General features: G+C 47.8%; 8 protein-coding genes across 8 annotated transcripts; 5 read left to right on the forward strand and 3 right to left on the reverse strand.

The window, feature by feature from the left end:
* Window positions 1-758: 758 nt before the first annotated feature.
* On the forward strand, window positions 759-2,940 carry N7511_001184 (NAD-dependent malic enzyme; the record flags this gene model as incomplete). Its single annotated transcript, XM_057123609.1, has 8 exons — window positions 759-830; window positions 888-1,109; window positions 1,175-1,378; window positions 1,435-1,563; window positions 1,620-1,753; window positions 1,819-2,085; window positions 2,156-2,523; window positions 2,594-2,940. 8 exons carry the CDS (start codon window positions 759-761, stop codon window positions 2,938-2,940), a joined length of 1,743 nt encoding a protein of 580 aa, XP_056989342.1.
* A 624-nt stretch (window positions 2,941-3,564) lies between these two features.
* Window positions 3,565-4,413, reverse strand: cbpA (putative calcineurin binding protein; the record flags this gene model as incomplete). The annotated part of the gene is made up of 1 exon (XM_057123610.1): window positions 3,565-4,413. One exon carries the CDS (start codon window positions 4,411-4,413, stop codon window positions 3,565-3,567), a length of 849 nt encoding a protein of 282 aa, XP_056989343.1.
* Window positions 4,414-6,698: 2,285 nt separating this feature from the next.
* Window positions 6,699-8,765, forward strand: N7511_001186 (FAD-binding oxidoreductase; the record flags this gene model as incomplete). The annotated part of the gene is made up of 3 exons (XM_057123611.1): window positions 6,699-6,957; window positions 7,025-7,554; window positions 7,620-8,765. The coding sequence occupies 3 exons, from the start codon at window positions 6,699-6,701 to the stop codon at window positions 8,763-8,765; spliced, it is 1,935 nt and encodes a 644-aa protein (XP_056989344.1).
* Window positions 8,766-8,870: 105 nt separating this feature from the next.
* N7511_001187 (uncharacterized protein) lies at window positions 8,871-9,116 on the reverse strand (the record flags this gene model as incomplete). The annotated part of the gene is made up of 1 exon (XM_057123612.1): window positions 8,871-9,116. The coding sequence occupies one exon, from the start codon at window positions 9,114-9,116 to the stop codon at window positions 8,871-8,873; it is 246 nt and encodes an 81-aa protein (XP_056989345.1).
* A 2,193-nt stretch (window positions 9,117-11,309) lies between these two features.
* N7511_001188 (putative methionine permease) lies at window positions 11,310-13,092 on the forward strand (the record flags this gene model as incomplete). The annotated part of the gene is made up of 4 exons (XM_057123613.1): window positions 11,310-11,660; window positions 11,723-12,451; window positions 12,504-12,904; window positions 12,957-13,092. 4 exons carry the CDS (start codon window positions 11,310-11,312, stop codon window positions 13,090-13,092), a joined length of 1,617 nt encoding a protein of 538 aa, XP_056989346.1.
* Window positions 13,093-13,433: 341 nt separating this feature from the next.
* On the forward strand, window positions 13,434-14,396 carry N7511_001189 (alpha/beta hydrolase; the record flags this gene model as incomplete). Its single annotated transcript, XM_057123614.1, has 1 exon — window positions 13,434-14,396. One exon carries the CDS (start codon window positions 13,434-13,436, stop codon window positions 14,394-14,396), a length of 963 nt encoding a protein of 320 aa, XP_056989347.1.
* Window positions 14,397-14,750: 354 nt separating this feature from the next.
* Window positions 14,751-15,576, forward strand: grpE (mitochondrial nucleotide exchange factor MGE1; the record flags this gene model as incomplete). The annotated part of the gene is made up of 3 exons (XM_057123615.1): window positions 14,751-14,996; window positions 15,056-15,481; window positions 15,544-15,576. 3 exons carry the CDS (start codon window positions 14,751-14,753, stop codon window positions 15,574-15,576), a joined length of 705 nt encoding a protein of 234 aa, XP_056989348.1.
* Window positions 15,577-16,119: 543 nt separating this feature from the next.
* Window positions 16,120-17,664, reverse strand: N7511_001191 (phenylalanine--tRNA ligase; the record flags this gene model as incomplete). Its single annotated transcript, XM_057123616.1, has 1 exon — window positions 16,120-17,664. The coding sequence occupies one exon, from the start codon at window positions 17,662-17,664 to the stop codon at window positions 16,120-16,122; it is 1,545 nt and encodes a 514-aa protein (XP_056989349.1).
* Window positions 17,665-17,798: the final 134 nt, after the last annotated feature.

Below are 17,798 nucleotides of genomic sequence, written 5' to 3' on the forward strand. Positions count from 1 at the left end.
ATAGAACTGATCCGTGTGTTTTTGCTCCTAGGAGGTAGTATTGCCACGCAATTTTGGAGCTGTTTATGATGCGTATATGTTTTTGATGGAGTATTTGAGCGTTCTAAAAATGGGTGAGACTTTTGTGAGGACCTACCTTTAACCAACACAATCCCTTCGCCTTAACAGGTAGCTCCTAGTCCCTATACTTCTTCGAATAGTGAATAACTCAAGAAGACGACCGCCGCTCCTAGTTCACAAACATAGTCTAGATCAACACAAACTGTGGTTACCATAACAGAGAAAATCCTAACGAAAACCTCAACTCTTATAGGTGACTATTAGGTGACTAAATAGCGACTATTGGGTAACTATTACGTATCTAATTAGGTAGCTATTAGGTGACTACCCGGGGAATATTAGTTACTATAGGAAACCTTCAGCGGAAACAGTTTTAATCCATGGAATAGGAAAATATACAGGGTTATGACTAGCTCAATAGAAATAGAAATATTTAAATTGGCTTATGATTTGCTTAGGTGACATTTAATCTCCACAGCTAAGCCTTGCTTGAGTGTGTACTGTATAGACTGCACAGATATAGATAGATAGACTGGCAGCCAGTTAAAGCGAAGTAAGCGGGGTTTAGAGAGATTATAGAGATGACATCACTCCATCCTTGTCAACAATAGTCTCACTCTCCTTCAGCTTCCTCATATCCCCATATTCCCATAATTCAAAGCATTCTGCCAAGACCAAGTCAAAGATCTACTGACAAAATGTCTCAAGAGACCTCCAAATTCAAGGACCTGCCACGCGCAGCTTCAGGGTCACTGGCATGTCCACACAATGTAAGCCCACCAGTCCGATTTATTACTTTTCCCATGAAGATGAGCCTAATAACTCAGGGCGAGACAATCCTCAAAGATGCTCGATTTAACAAAGGGTCGGCTTTCACCATGGAAGAGCGCAAAATCTTCAATTTACATGGATTGCTCCCGCCAAACATCCAAACACTCGAAGAGCAAGTCCAGCGTGCCTATGAACAGTATACTAGCCGGAATGATCCTCTAGCAAAGAATACATTTATGGCGAGTATGAAAGCGCAGAATGAAGTGTTGTACTACAAGGTTTGATTGACACTGCTACCCTACGTGATATTGTGTGACTGACTGGGGTTTTGTGCCCTGATTAGCTGTTGCAAACTCATCTCAAAGAGATGTTTAGCATTATCTATACCCCTACCGAGGGAGATGCAATCCAGAATTATTCTCGTCTGTTTAGAAAGCCGGAGGGGTGTTTCTTGAATATTAGAGATCAGGATAGTATCGATGAGTACTTGTCGAATTTCGGCAATGAAGAGGAAGTTGATTACATTGTTGTGAGCGATGGTGAGGAAGTAGGTTATTCATGATCAAATGATCCCGGCATATAATGCTAACTTATGACCTATAGATCTTAGGAATCGGAGATCAAGGCGTAGGCGCTATTCTTATTTCGGTTGCCAAGTTGGTTATTACTACGCTTTGTGCTGGGATTCATCCTTCTCGTCAACTTCCTGTTGTGCTAGATTGTGGAACTGATGTATGACCACTTCTTTCAGATATGATGATACGCGGACTGTGCTGATAAAATCTCAGAATGAGGACCTGCTTAATGATGACCTATATCTCGGTTTACGACAGCACCGAGTTAGAGGCAAGGAGTATGATGACTTTGTCAACAACTTTGTCACTGCTGCCCGCAAACGATTCCCCAAGGCATTTATCCACTTGTAAGCCCTACCTTTGGCATTCGGATCCTGCAAATATCGTTTCGTACAATACTAACAGGCCACAGTGAGGACTTCGGTCTGCAAAATGCCAGGAGGATACTGGATAAATTCCAGCCCCAAATACCTTGTTTCAATGATGATATCCAAGGAACCGGCTGTGTCACACTAGCCGCCATGATGGCTGCACTGCATGTCAGCAAAACCAAGATGGAAGATGTGCGCGTTGTAATTTTCGGCTCAGGAACAGCCGGCACAGGAATCGCAGATCAAATAGCAGAGACCATTTCAACAGAGACGCACAGGTCCAAATCAGATGCATCCAAGCAGATATGGTACACACCACGCGCTGGGTGATCTAATTCAAAGCTGAGATCATGCTAATCAGACTTTTCTATCCGATAGGTGCATCGACAAACCCGGAATCCTCGTCAAATCCCTCGGGGACAAATTGACACAAGCCCAAGAATCTTTCGCACGAGAAGACGAAGATTGGCCTACGGATGAAGGCCGTGACTTGCTTTCTGTGATTAAGAAAGTCAAGCCCCATGTCCTCATTGGAACATCGACAAAACCAAAGGCCTTCACCGAGGACGTTGTCAAAGAGATGGCCAAGCATGTCGAACGACCGACCATCTTCCCCCTCAGCAATCCAACACGCCTCCACGAAGCCGAGCCCAAGGACCTGTACGAGTGGACCGAAGGCCGTGCTCTGGTTGCCACAGGGAGTCCATTCCCTCCTGTTGAATACGGCGGTGTGAAATACGAGATTGGTGAGTTACTACCCAACAGCGAACCCTACAATCAATAAATTTGGACTAACAAGCCCATTCCCCGTTCCAGCGGAATGCAACAATTCAACATGTTTCCCAGGCATCGGCCTCGGAGCCGTCCTTTCCCGAAGCAGGCTTGTCTCAAAGAAGATGCTAGTGGCTGCTGTTAAAGCTCTCGGGGCGCGAGCCCCGGCCCTGAAAGATTCGAATGAACCTCTGCTTCCTGATGTGGAGGATGTGAGGGAGATTAGTGTTGATATCGCTGCTGCTGTGATCAAGTGCTCTGTGGATGAAGGGCTCGCCCAGGAAGAAGGTATCCCGACTGATGGTTCGGACTTGAGGGAGTGGATTCAGGTGCAGATGTGGGAAGCGGTTTACCGGCCTCTTGTTAGGGCTAGGAATGGGAATGGCAATTAGCTTGGGGTTGGGTTTCGATTTAGTGCTTGCTCCGTTTCTTTTTTGCTTCCATTGCCATTGTCATTGTCATTGCCGTTTGTTTGCCCTCTCTTAGCATCTTTTTAGTAAGATCGACAACCTCCATTAAGCTTATCTGAAGCATATTGAGTAATAATTGGATGGAGTTGAGGTTTTGTCAATGGGAAGCTGGTAGGAAGTTTGGCTTGGAAGAAACACTTCCTATATTATGATATTTGCTCTCTATGCAATACTGCGGTGTATAATGTCGTAAATTCCGTTGATCACATTATAGGGCTCTTATATCCTTTACTCTAATAAATGAAGACTTGGTCTATAAGTTACGTGTTACCCCGACAGAATCAGCTACAAAGAAGAAAATGTGATAATATGACATGCAGTATTAAGATCTCATGATATTTTATTGAAATCAAAAGCAAAACAAAAGCAAGCCGTGCCCAGAATCTGAAATGATGATATGCCCATGCTTTCCCAACGCCATCCCAATAGTAATAGCAAGCCACAAATAAGATGCGGATGTCTTTGTACGATAAAACAGAAACAGGTACCAAACCCCATCGCTAAAATAGATGCAAAAGTAACGCACGCGGTCTCGTCTCAAATCTCCTACTCCATAAGCTCAACCGGAGGACGGGAAGTCTTAGGAGGCATCTTCTTCAGAGACATCTCAATCGGACTCATATCAATGTCCATCTCATCCTCTTCCATATCCATATCCTCAACTGTGAACGTCATATCTTCCACCATGACCGCAGGCAGATTAGGGCTATCGCCGTGGTCTTCGGGGTGGTAGATGATGGTGCTGCTGCGACTGCGCTGCTGCGAGCCCATCATGGGCCAGCTGGGTGTGCGCTTGTCGGACGTGATAGAGACAGGGGTCGCAGGATCCGCGGGTGCGGCTGCGACTGCGGGCTGGCTTTGATCGGTCTTCAGCTGAGACAGGGCGTGGGCCAGGTCGGTGGCGTGGACTTCCCTGTTGGGCGGGTCCTCGTTGCGCATGACCCAGCCGTGGGGCGGGCTGGGAGGCGGGGAGATGAAGAACAGCTTGTCGACTTGCGGGGCTTCGAGGAGCTTCGGTCGGCCGCCGTCTAGGAGTGCAGTTGGTTCGCCGAAGTAGATGCGCGGGCGGACGTTGCGCTCGAGTAGGCGGTGTCCGTCGAGCATCTTGCGGATTTTGGTGGCGTCTTCGGTGTTGTGGAAGGAGCAGACGATGCGGCGCATGGATGGGAGCGGGGAGAAGGAGTTGAGAGGTGCCACTGATGTGATCAGGGCGCGGATTTCCTCCAGTGATGGAGGCTGGAAGAGGAGCAAGTCGTGGAGATCGGTGATCAGGAGTGTGTTTGAGGGCGGTGTTGGCTGTGAGAGCGGGGGGAGGTTGGCAACATCAAGAGATAACGATGGTCGCGAAGAGTGCGATGAGCGAGTGCTGAACGTGGAGGCCATGGTAGAAGCCATTGCAAGTGGAATGTGATGTTGGAAGTTGAGAGAGGGAGAAGGAGATGATAAAGGATCAAGATTGCCACCGGATAAGCGTGTAGAAGGCAGATGGCAAATGGCAGATGGCAAACGGCAAACGGCAAATAGAAAACTCTCTGATATGTTTTTCAATGGTTGAAGGCAAATCACTAACAGTCTGGATGTTCTTTCTTATTTATTTTCCCCCAACGCTGCGCCCCCAGCACTGCCTCCACGTTCCTGATCCACCGTTTTCGGCCATTCGGATATCGTCGCTTTGATGCTTCAGAGGATCTTCTTCAAAGCCGGCATGCGCCACATTCAGTCTCCCGCTGCGCCCCTTATTCGCCTGTTTCCCCCTAAATTATGTACGGTACATGTGTGTACAGTGTAGTTATGATTCTGCCTACGTTGTCAGGGCCACTATAGGCACCCCACAATTGATCCTGCGATGTCATATGGGGGACGTATGCAATTGGCGAAGCAAGGCAGCCCCTATTAGGAAAGTTATTTACAGAGCACAGAGTATACTCTAAGCCCAGGTTGAATGAGCTGTTGATCGGATTCGGTGGCTGTAAATGACACCCCTAATTGGCAATGCTTCCAACGAGACAAGTACGTACTGTATACCCCAATTGTCATGTTATGAACCAAGTCAATAGTATATGCATGCTATACTAGTGGTCTCTTGGCCAGGATATCCTGGCTTAGACGCCTCGTGCAGCTGGGTTTGATATTCATTGCCTCTTGATTGGACACCAGCCAAGCCTTACTTTGGGCTCTATTTCGCCTAGATCGGACAGATCAGCTGCAACAATAATTCGATATTCCATTGGCATAGCCACTTGGGACTAATTTCAGAGTCATAGTGTCTGAGTTCAAGATCCCATCTCAGAGATCTGTTTTTCTCCATAACCAATTTGCTTCATACGTGTACTCCGTAGGGCTGGACCCATATTTCCTCTTGGCCGAACTGCGCCTCATTAGTTGACTCTGAATTGAAGCTGCCTGGTTCATTGCATTCTCTAATTTTGGTATTGACTGTTTTGTTTGACGTCGAAGACTTGATCTTAGGAAGTGACCGTAAGTCATTCCTTCAAGGGATTGAGGGGCTCGAAGGCAAATCCTTCCATATCTTAGGCGAACTCCATGGGGGAACAAATATACCAATTGCTTCGTATTTAGCTGACCAGAAGACAGTCAACTTTTTTTAACATTCGGGCGCTATTACTATAGACCCTCCTGGAGCGGCTTATCCAACATCTTGCCACGAGCCTGAATGATATTCAAAAGCTCAGATCGCTGCTATGTTTCCACATGTTTGTCATGTCATTTTGGTTCGAGATTGGATGCTTTTGTGTCTGCTTTGCAGAACGCTATAGCCCAGTTTCCTTGTAATGGTGAGAGTCCAATAGATTCTGACCAGAAACATGGTCCCAAACTCTCCATGTATCCCTTTGAATTGAGTGGAGAGATACTTTTCCTTCTCTTATCTGAGTGAAGTTAAATTCAAAATGCTGGTACCAAGAGGGAAAAAGATGCGGTGACATCAATAATTCAAACATGATGCCCAATTTCACATCGTTAGCACAGAAGTTCATTTTGAGACTGCCCTTCCCTTATGATGAACTTTGCTTTGATATTTTCAAGGTTCTATGCTCAGACGCAACCACAAACTTGATTTATGTTTAGTCAAGAGTATTGCTCATTCACCTCTGGACTAGCAAAGTTTTCAGCAATGGGTCTCCATCAAGCAAGGGATAAGAAGTGCATCCCAACCCACGGTTATGCTTACTTTGGGTTCGGGGATGGACCGAGATATAGTAAGTACAGTATGTTCGAGTATCGTTGTAGGTCTGTAGTAAACTAAAGCTGAAGATACTGGTTAATTGGTAACTCTCTAATGTATGATCGAGCCATACGTCTAACCTTGGCATCCGTCACTCTACAGTAACTTAACTCCTTGCAGGAAGATGAGCCAATTCGAACTCATTTGTATGTGCATGTGCCCAATCTCATGCAATATCCTTTCTATCAGCATGTGTCAATACTTTGCATCTACTAGTATCTGCAGTGATAGTCAAATTTCCAATGAATATACAATTACGGTGTGGAATTCGCATTCTTCTTAAATATCGGCAATGAACTGTCAACTGTTGCATCTGACATTCCTAAGAAGAAAAAAATAAAACATAATAAACACGTCACTGCCTATCTTGTGTAATTTCCTGTTCAGATCAAACTACGAAGCTAGATATCGCAGCAATATCGGGCCCTCACCCCAAATGAGACATTGGTTACTGAGCCTAGGGGCGCTCCTCGCCAGTGGGGTATCAATCAACGCGAAATTCTGTCGCTGCCAGCCCAGCCAACCTTGTTGGCCAAATGAAGCAGCCTGGACTGCACTGAACACTTCCGTCAATGGTAATCTGGTTACAGTGAAGCCACTCGCATACCCTTGCCATGGCGCGAACTACAATGATTCCGAGTGTGCTGTTATAAAGGAGAATACACACAATTCAACCTACAGATCAGCTCAACCAGGTTCGAATTTTTCTATCTGATGCGCAGCTCTATTAGCTTTGGCATGTACCTGAACTGATATATCCAGGTGCCCTTCAATGGGAAAACTGGGAAACATGGCCTGAAGAAGACGAGCAATGCTACGTCGAGACCCTTCAGTCAACACCATGCAAACAAGGTCGTATCTCACTCTTCTCCATCATAGCCCAAACAGCAGAACATATTCAAGCGGCCGTCAAATTCGCAGCTCATCACAATATCAAGCTCGTTGTCAAGAACACCGGACACGACTTTCTTGGCCGGTCTTCTGCGCCGCATTCTCTACAGATTTTCACACATGGATTCAAAGATATCTCCATTGCTGATCAATTTCTCCCCAAGACATCCGACGGGACCGCCACATCGGAGAATATCAAGACCGTGACTCTGGGCGCCGGTGTTCAGCTGCACGAGATGTATGCGTATCTAGGCTCGAAGGGTCTGATGGTCACCGGAGGCGCCTCAAACACAGTCGGTGTCGCTGGGGGCTATATACAAGGAGGCGGGCATTCTTTTCTGGGCTCGCTGCACGGGATGGCAAGTGACAATGCGCTCGAGTTCCAGGTTGTTCTTGCAGATGTAAGATTTACCAAAACACATTTTCCAAGGGTACCGCCCGGGTTCTGTTGCTGACTCCATGCTAGGGCTCACTCGTATTTGCAAACTCCTATCAAAATGCCGATCTCTTCTATGCATTACGAGGCGGTGGTGGCGGGTCATTTGGCGTGGTTGTCAGCGTGACTGTCAAGGCCTATCCTGACTACCCTGTGGTAGTCGCGATCACGAACTACAGCACTACAGCCGCTGAGCCTTTCTGGAATGGTGTTGATGCCTTCCAGAAGCATATTGTGCGTCTCAGTGATCATGGTGGCTCGGGCTGGTATGGCATTATCCCCGATTCCAGCACGGAGGTCGCAGGACTGTCGACATTCTTAGTCTTCGATACATTCGTTAACCAAACAAACACCGAGTCCATCGGGGACCTCATGTCGCCAATTTACGCAGACTTGGAAAATGCTACCGGGATGGCACCGCTACATGATATTCTGGCATTTCCTTCTATGTCAAGTATGTACTTGACAACCCTGCTAGGCGACGATACGACCGGTCTCCAAATGCGGTTCGGGTCACGACTTGTATCGCGCTCCTTTTTTGAGTCAGGAGACTCCTCGAAGCTCACTCAGGGTCTCTCGGGTCTCACTTTTGGCCCGGGGGAAGCGGCTGTCGGCATTCTTGCTGGTGGTCAAGTTTCCAAAAATCGTCATATCGAGTCTGGGCTTAACCCTGCGTGGCGGGATACCATGGTTCATGTTATCATCGCGCGATATATGAGCACGAATATGACTTTTGAGCAGCAGGAAGCTGTGGCTTCCAATATCACGGAACATGATGTGCCTATGCTCAGATCGCTTGAGCCGGGGAAGATGGGTGCCTATGGGAATGAAGCTGATGCGGATGAATTGGAATTCCAGCAATCATTCTGGGGGAAGCCTATCCTCGTTTACTGGATATTAAGAAGGCGAGGGATCCGGATGATCTTTTTATTGCTAGGAAAGGCGTGGGGAGTGAGAGATGGGATGATGGTGGACTTTGCCGTGTTTCCTAGTCCGTGCTGCAGCTTTAGGCCTCAAAATACTCCTTTTGTTCCAAATTCACATTTCACTGTGCCTCGAGGCAGATTAATTTTGCCTCCGTCTTACGTTTACGGCGTAAAGACCAAAGCCCTCACCTCCACACTGATCCTGGGACAAACATCATCTGGCGCATTGGGCAATGCAAATGATGTATGAGGGGCATCTGAGACATGATAAGTATTCTGCCAGACTTCTTTTCTGTTTCTTCTTCCCACCTTTGCATGGAACTCGGAATAGAACATAGAACTTAGGATGAGGTTATCACTCACGTTTCACCATTCCCTCCTTTGAATCAAAACTCTTGAACAGCAGCACGTCTTCAACATTCTGCTTGCTCATATAATACCACTGACGAGTCTTTTTTGGCTCATACAACGGATATAAAAGTGATCCTGTGTAGTTACCGCGGATCATGTCGCTTGCGACTAGCTCGGATGGATCGATGTTTCGACCATCACACACAGTCATAGGATGGTCCTCGACAGGACCATTTAAGGGTCGCCACATGCTGAATCCCCCAAGTCAGTTGAGGCTTCATAGAATATTGCTCATAGAGCTTGTAATGGTGAATAGGGCAAGAAGGGGGCAATGGGGGTAGCTCTCACTTGATCATTTGCACTCGCCCAGAAAGAAGATGGCGGGACTCCTCGGGGAGATGGTTGCGAATTCTTTCAATCAGAGGGGTTCCAATGTCGTCCTTTGTGAGTAGCGTGTCTTGAATGCATCAATTTCATATCCATGAAGCACAAGAATTCGAAGATTGACTTTAGCATACCGATATGAACATACTTGGCAAAACTCAATAGATTCTGGTTTCTAGTTCGCCGCTCTTTTGCACTTTTTCTCTTTCGGACCTATTCATATTGACCGGGTCAGTACATGTCAACTCTCGGCGTTGCAAATGAAAGTTGCTCACTTTCCAATCAAAAATAAAGATTTGATCAACATCCTCGATCTCATTTCTCAAAATGGCTTCACATTCTGGCAGAAAGACATTTCGAATCTTTTCTGGGTCCCAGTAATCCTTTGGTGCCGTCGACCAGGGTGGAGGGTACCTTCGATACGCAAAGCCATTTGTCTCGAGGGTGAATTTCTGATCTTTGCTCAATCCTCTGACATCTCGGATAGTCTCAAAGTTGTCTCCTTTCTGGAAGATAAGGTTATGAGGCTTGTTTTGTTCGTTCTTCGTCTTTCTGCGACCGAATTGGGCAACTCGATATGGTCGAGTCTCCGTGTAGCTGTTTTGCCATTGTAGATATGTCAACTTTGTTTCAATATCTGTCGATGTACTACAAGACATTCAGACACGGCAGAAATAGTAGAGGGGGATATTGGAGCTGGGAGAGCCGAGGAACAGTAGCAAGTGATTGTAAACAAGAAAGAGGATCTCGCAACTCAATCCACCAACCACATAACACCATAAGAAAAAGATAAACGCATGAGTAGGAAAATACCATGTGGATTTGAATAATTTTATAGTATATTGTTGAGGAGCTGTTCGTTCTCTTGGACGCAATTTCCCCACGCTCATTTCGTAAGTATACAATGCCCTGTGCCAATGCCAAGCGATAATAATTACAAGACACGCGCTTAGCCTAAGTTTATGAGTCAGGCAGGAAGTCTAGCACCCTTATAGGAGCAGAAAGTGCAGAATGCAGGGCTCGGGGTCCCGATACGGAAGTTGACTCACCGCGCTAGGCCGAGTAGAGACCTAATAGGGCTAGTGAGGCTGGGGGTCCAGTGCAACAAGCAACTGCTTCATCAAAATGTAAATTTAGATGGCAGATGCAGATATAACAGAGGTTTCCCAAACTGGGATGTTGTCCAACTTCATTTTGTTTTCCTATGCAGTACGTGGATTGTCAGACTTGTTGCATATCAGAGTAGTAAGTTGAATGGAACCGCGTGATAGCTCTTTACAAGCCATATAGATTATTAGAATCTCTGAAGTCTAGTCTAATTTATCTTTATTATAAAATCAGACATATGGAGGCCATCCATGAGATAATATCAGAGGAGGATTCAAGACTAAGCACGGGGCAATGTTTGTATGAGAAGTTGCACAGCGTGATCTTAAATCCGTCCGGTGATCATTACTACTGGAGGTCTTGGGGAATTTATCTATCTTGATGGTATGTCAGTTGGCTAGTAAGCCACGGGGTATGGAAAAGCATTTTTGGATGTGGCGCATTTATGGCGACATAAGTCTTGTTTTCTACAGTCAAGTCATGTCTTAACCCTATTGAACATTGGCATACTCCGATTGAAGTAGACTTTCGAGCCCCATTGCCTATAAAAATGTTCTTGTATGCTGCATCTTACATCAATAATGTCCGTAGGCCAACTGCTTTAGAAATCTCAAATTGTGAAAATGGAACTATTTGGGCTGTCGTATGTAACGCAGAGGTAAATTGACAAAGCATAAGAAATCACGAAATTCCAAGTGATTATCGTAACTTATAGTCCAATCTCGATCTTCCATCCAACGTGACAAGTCAACTCCAGAGCCAGTGTGAATCAGCTGAACGCAGGGATGCAATACACAACATCTGGCCTGAATGGCGTGCCAGCCAATATGATGATTTCCAAGCAACTTCCGACCTTATCTTCTTTAAATAACACTGGCTGCCTATAAATCAACTTTTCTTAGAAATATCCCTATCGAATGTGGGATTGTTATTCTCTGCACCAACCCTCGCCATGGGCATCCAAGAAACACAACCGCTTCTCGGTCCAAGCCACTCCGATGCTCGTTCACAAAGTACACTCCAACCACAAGAAAATGCACATGAAGAACTCCCAACGCCATTCCCCGACACCCTACCAGGAGCGACCTACAGAAAAAGCCTCAACTGGTCAAGCGCATACATATTAGTCGTTTCCCGTGTCATCGGCAGCGGCATTTTCGCTACTCCAGGCTCGATCGTGAAATCTGCCGGGAGTATCGGACTAACACTTCTAGTATGGCTGGTCGGTACGATATTATCAGCTTGTGGTCTGGCAGTGTCGATGGAATTCGGCTGTATGCTACCACGGTCAGGAGGGGAAAAGGTAAAACTGCCGTTGATAACACGCAACTGCTGCATTGGCTAAATTGCTGTGTCTGTATATAGGTGTACCTTGAGTATACCTATCCCCGACCGCGGTTTCTTGCCTCGAGTCTCATAGCAACCCAGGCGGTGCTCTTGGGATTCACGGCGAGCAACTGTATCATTTTCTCCAAGTATATCTTCTTCGCACTGGGTCTTGTACCGACTGAGTCTCAGCATAAGGCGCTTGCGGTTGGCCTTTTAACGGTCATCACGGTGGTTCATGGTGGCTTCTTGAGAACTGGGATCTATATCCAGAATGTTCTGGGATGGGTGAAGATATTCCTTATTGGTGCCATGTCTTTGACGGGGATCTGGGTGGTATTTCTCCAATTCTTTGGAAATACTGATGACTTTTCTCCGGGAACCAAGTCTGGTAGTTCCTTTTCTTGGGATGCATTGTGGGAGGGTTCCAACTGGAGCTGGAGTGTGCTTTCGACAGCTTTGTTCAAAGTCTACTATTCCTATGCTGGTCTAAGCAACGTGAACAATGTTCTCAACGAAGTGCATGACCCAGTCGGTATAGTGAAGACCGTTTGTCCCACTGCTCTGCTGACAGCTGGGGCATTGTATACCTTGGCCAATCTTTCATACTTCCTCGTCATTCCCCTGGAAGAAATCAAAAACAGCGGCGAATTGGTGGGCGCATTGCTGTTTGAACGATTGTTTGGGGATCATATTGGAAAGATCTTCTTCCCGCTTGCCATCGCCATTTCAGCAGCTGGGAATGTGATGGTGGTGACATTCGCCTTGGTAGGCTTGGTCCCTCCTAGTCACAAGCTTCAGACTAACGTAGGCACAATAGGCGCGTGTGAACCAAGAGATAGCACGGCAAGGGTTCCTTCCCTGGCAAAATGTCCTTTCGTCAACAAGACCATTTGGCACTCCGCTCGGGGGACTGATTGTGCACTATATCCCCTCTGCCCTTGTCATAGCTCTCCCACCACAGGGCGACGTCTACAACTTTATCCTAGATTTGGAGGGTTATCCAGGACAGATTTTTGCACTGGCAGTTACCGTCGGTCTACTTATAGTTCGATATAGAGAGCCAGATCTGACACGGCCCTTTAAGGCTTGGTTACCGGCTGTCTGGCTCCGAGTTGCGGTTTGTTTGACTCTGTTAATAACGCCCTGGATCCCACCGCCTGATTGGCAAGGGGACGTTGATTTCTTCTATGCGACCTATGCAATTGTTGGGATTGGAATGTGAGTTTCGCATCATCGTATTTATCCATGGGGAAATCACTAATAAATCTAGTCTCCTTTTCGGGGTTCTCTATTGGTATGTCTGGACGGTGCTGCTGCCTCGGTTGGGGGGTTATGAACTCGAGGAAGAGAAGGAGATCATTGGTGATGGAACTAGCGTTGTCAAATTGGCGCGTGTATATGGTTAGTAATATGTATTGTCTCCGAGAATTCGAGAGGCTATCGGCTAGATGGGTTTCGCAGGGGTTCTGAGACTTGCATAATCTGCAATGCATTTGAAACACTTTATCAATTCTTGACTGTTGTCCCATAAACTGAGTCATAAACAAGGAAAGTCGGGCCCTCTGCGGCATCGATTCAGCCGATCCCCGAGGCCGCTTCGGGCTCTTCGCGGAGACTTTTGAATTACTATATACGCGGACCCTTTGGGGGCCAAATGTATTTATCATCGACAATACATAATATTTAAATGGTATTCAGCACTCTTTTGTAACCCAGAATCACTTGAACTTTGACATACAATCACACGATGTCTCTTCAATATGACCCAGCCTTCCAGAGAGCTGTCGCTCAAGTGTTGACAGCGAAAGGCAACGCTCCCAAGCCCGAGCCAGGCAATCCGCTTTCCATTCGAGCTATAGTGGAACCTGGCTTTTCTGAAATGATGGCGTTACTCCCTGAAGCGACCAATGTCAACAATGAAAAACACCAAATCCCAACATATGACGGACAAGCCATTACAGTATACCGGCACTGGAGAAAAGACCTCGACACCACGACACCACAGCCGGCAATTCTACAATTCCACGGTGGTGGATTGATCATGGGGAGCGCACAGATTTTCAAAAAGGCCCAGGATTTACTTGCTGAAAAGTCCGGCGTGCAAGTATTCTCAGTCGACTACAGACTGGCGCCGGAACATCCTTATCCGACACCAGCAGAAGACGGTTACTCGGCACTAGTCTGGTTGCAGGAGAATGCTGCACAATTCTCAGTCGATCCCAAGCGCATCATCACCCTTGGAGAGAGTGCAGGAGGAAACCTGGTCGCCGCTATCAACCTCATGGCGCGGGATCGTGGTCTGTCGCCTCCTATCGCAAAGCAGATGCTCATCTATCCCATGTTGGATGACCGTAACATTGCTCCGATTTCAGCCATGGAGGGTCTTCTTATTTGGTCTCATGAGGCAAACATCACTGCTTGGTCTGCTTACCTTGGTGATGATTATGGAACTGATCGCGTGTCAGAGTACGCTTCCCCAGCTCGTGCGGCGACGCTCAAGGGTCTTCCGCGCACATACCTGGAGGTTGGCACTTTGGACATGTTCCTTGAGGAGAACTTGACGTACGTCTCGCGGATTGCCAGGGAAAACATTGAAACGGAGCTTCATGTTTATCCGGCTATTCCTCATGGATATGATGTGTTTGCTCCTTTCAGTGAGGCATTGGAGAGAGCCATGGGGGATAGAATGCGGGCTATATCGACCGTATAAGGAACACTTTTCGTGAAAAGATGATTGTCCTTTCCAGATGATGACGTCCTGTGTCAGAAGTAAATGTATATATCACCATAGATGATCATATAGCTCAGGTTGGAGAAAGTGCATTGTATGCGTTTTAATCAAGGTTTCTATAAGAAAATACCCCTTTATATTGAACAATATGTGCATGCCTCCTTATTGACGCCCGACAATGTCGAGCTTCTATAGATCTAATAGAAAGTAGAAGAAGGTCCACTCGGCCCTGCGTTTTTCCTTAAGGCGGTCAGGTGATTCCGATGAATTTTGTCCGAGATCCCGAGTCACTGAATCTCTCCAGCTTCTCAATTCCACATCTCACTATTCATAATGTTCCAACGATCCATCTTCAGACAGGCCAAGGCCGCCCGCTCCATCATCTCCTCCTCTTCCCCCGCATCGCAGGCGTTGCGGCAGACAACACAATCGCGCGTGCCAGCTATTCGGGCATTCGCTCCCCAGACCATCCGCAGCTACTCCACAGAGAAGGAGGCATCGGAAGCTCAGAATGGCGAGACCGAGAACCCCGTCCAGAAGGAGCTTGATGAGAAGAACAAGGAAGTGCTTGACCTGAAGGTTAGTATTTCATCGGAGCTACAAGCCCTGCATCCCCAATCTAACCGTTCCATCTATAGGACAAGTACCTCCGCTCTGTCGCCGACTTCCGTAACCTCCAGGAGCGCACCAAGCGTGAGATGGATGGCGCCCGTAACTTCGCCATCCAGCGTTTCGCCAAGGACCTCCTTGACAGCATTGACAACTTTGACCGCGCGCTGCTGGCCGTGCCCGCGGACAAGCTCTCCGCTGCCAAGACTGAGGAGAACAAGGACTTCCTTGAGCTCGTCTCCGGTCTCAAGATGACCCAGCACATCCTTCTGAACACTCTCCAGAAGCACGGTCTCGAGCGCTTCGATCCCGCCGAAAAGGTCGACGGCAAGACCCAGAAGTTCGACCCTAACCTGCACGAGGCTACCTTCATGGCCAAGGCCGAAGGTCTCGATGACGGCGATGTCATGTTCGTCCAGAGCAAGGGCTTCACCCTTAACGGCCGCGTTCTGCGGGTGAGTACCACTTTTCTGCTCATGTTCAAGACCATTTTGACTGACTTGCTTTTCTTTACTAGGCTGCTAAGGTCGGTGTCGTCAAGAACGCCTAAATTTCTTCCGACATAACCTTATAATCTTTTTTACTTCTTTCCGCCTTTTTACCTCATCTTCCTTCTCTGTACCATATACCATACATCATGATTACGATAGGGTTTTGTACTCGGATACGGCTGGCTTTTGGACCCGGGAGAAATCTTTCCTTCCTTGTTATCTTTCTGCTAGTCTCTTGACTTCGGTTGTATGATACACTTTTGTTGCATGTGCCTGGAGGCGTCCGGATTGTCTCGTGTTGGTGGTCTCTTTTCACTTGTTTCGTGCAATCTGGGTCTCTACCCTCTGCTACCTCTCTCCTCCTCATCTGTACAATATACACCTTCGGAGGCGCCAAAAAAAGCCTCTGATGTTTTATGTCTCTTTCGATGGACTGCTTATAATGTAGCTATTTCCCAGTAAGGTAAGATGATTGAGCTCCTCAATCTATGCATGATAGCTTCGCGAGAATATCTGCAGGGCGTACGTACATCTTGTGAGAGGAATGCTATATTTTACAAATTCATCTATAGTAACAGTGAAGTACAAGATCCAACCCCAAATCACCTCAACTCAACACCAAGATCACCAACCAACTTCTCCCGCACCTTGAGATCAATCTCATTAGTCTCTTCGTTGGTCAAGGTCCTCTCCAAACTGCGATAATTGATGCGATAACACATGCTCTTCCGCGCAGTCTTAGGATGCGTGAACTCATCGATGAGAGTAACATCCTCAACAAGATCCCCACCGACCAACCTCACAACCTCCATTACATCATTCTCATGGAAAGGCACCGCGCCCCCAGCAGCACTGCTACCACCAGTCACAGCAGCACCAGGCAACCAGAAAGCAACATCCTTATAACAAGCCGGATGCTTAGAGAAAGGCTCAAAGCGCGCGATCTCCCCAGCCCGGAACTGAGACAGGAAGCGCTCATCGCGGGACCAGAAGAGCCGAATATCAGGAATGTTAAACAGCAGCATCGCAATCCGCTCAATACCAAGTCCAAACGCCCACCCAATCCGGTCCGGCACGTCCGAGTTAATCAATAGCTCCTGCTTGATAACTCCACATCCCAAGATCTCAAGCCAATCCCCTTGCCAAAAGACCTCCAGCTCCCACGACGGGCTCGTGAACGGGAAGTAAGCTTCCACCCAGCGCACCTTCAGCGGCTCAGTCTCGGCGTCGACACCGCTACTGGCCGCTGCGGCTTTACTCGCTTCCGTGAAGATCTTGATGACCATTCGCTCGAGCGAGCGCTTCAAGTGCGCCGCCACGGCTTCGACTTCCTCGGCACTGTGGTGCTCGCTCTGCAGGGGATTGCGCTGGTCGTGGATTGTGGGGTTAGGATCCTCGACGACAACATCGTGCTTGGGGATCTTCTCCACATCAGCCAGGATCCTAGCGGCTGTTTCTTTCGACGCTGCTAGTGGGTTGGTGGCTGGCCGTTTCCATAGCATTGCGCCCTCCATCTGGTGGAAGACGGGGTAGTGGCTGCGATCAATTGCGTCGCGACGGTAGACGTCTGCGATGACGGTGTACCCGACTTCTTCTGGGCGGGTCTTTTCATTGCGGGCAATTTGTTGGAAGTAGGCTTGTTGGTGGGCGCTTGTGTGCGTGCGCAGAACTGTCTTGTCGTTTACGTAGTATGTATCTGTGCGGCTGCGGCCTGGGTGGTCTGCTGGGAAACCGAGGACGTCAAAGTTGTGTTTTGTGGAGACGACTGGGTTCTTCTCTGAGTAGTTTCCGTAGCTGGGCGCTGGGAATTGGCTTTCAATTAGCTTGCGTGTTATGGCGAGTGGGTGGTTCTCGTCGAGGTAGAGGCGGCGCCCGACGTGGGAGAGAATTGTGTCGGGGGTGTTGGTCCATTGATCGGTTTTGTAGCTGTCGCCTTCGATCTTGAGGCTGGAGGGTTGCTTTGATGTTTGGGAAGCTGCGCTCTTTGGCTCATTGGTTTGCCGGGCTGGGGCTGAGCTCCAATTGCGGGTGAGGGTGATCGGCTTCAGCGGGAGGGATCGCGGAATGGCGGTTCGGGGTCGGGTTGAAGCAATTGACCAGCGGCCACTGCTGGCGCGCAGGGCTCGGCCTGTTGCGAATAACCGCATTTCTGGTGGTAAGTTCTGTGGTTGGTTGAGCCTGAAATAGTCGGCGGTTAACGTCTATCAAAACAGCTTCGGGTCGGGGAAATTAGTCCCCGAAGTACATTATCATATCTGATGCAGATCAATCTGCATCCCAG

This window comes from Penicillium nucicola (genome assembly GCF_028828085.1).
Source record: "Penicillium nucicola strain IBT 29836 chromosome Unknown utg000001l, whole genome shotgun sequence".
Taxonomy (NCBI): Eukaryota; Fungi; Ascomycota; class Eurotiomycetes; order Eurotiales; family Aspergillaceae; genus Penicillium; species Penicillium nucicola.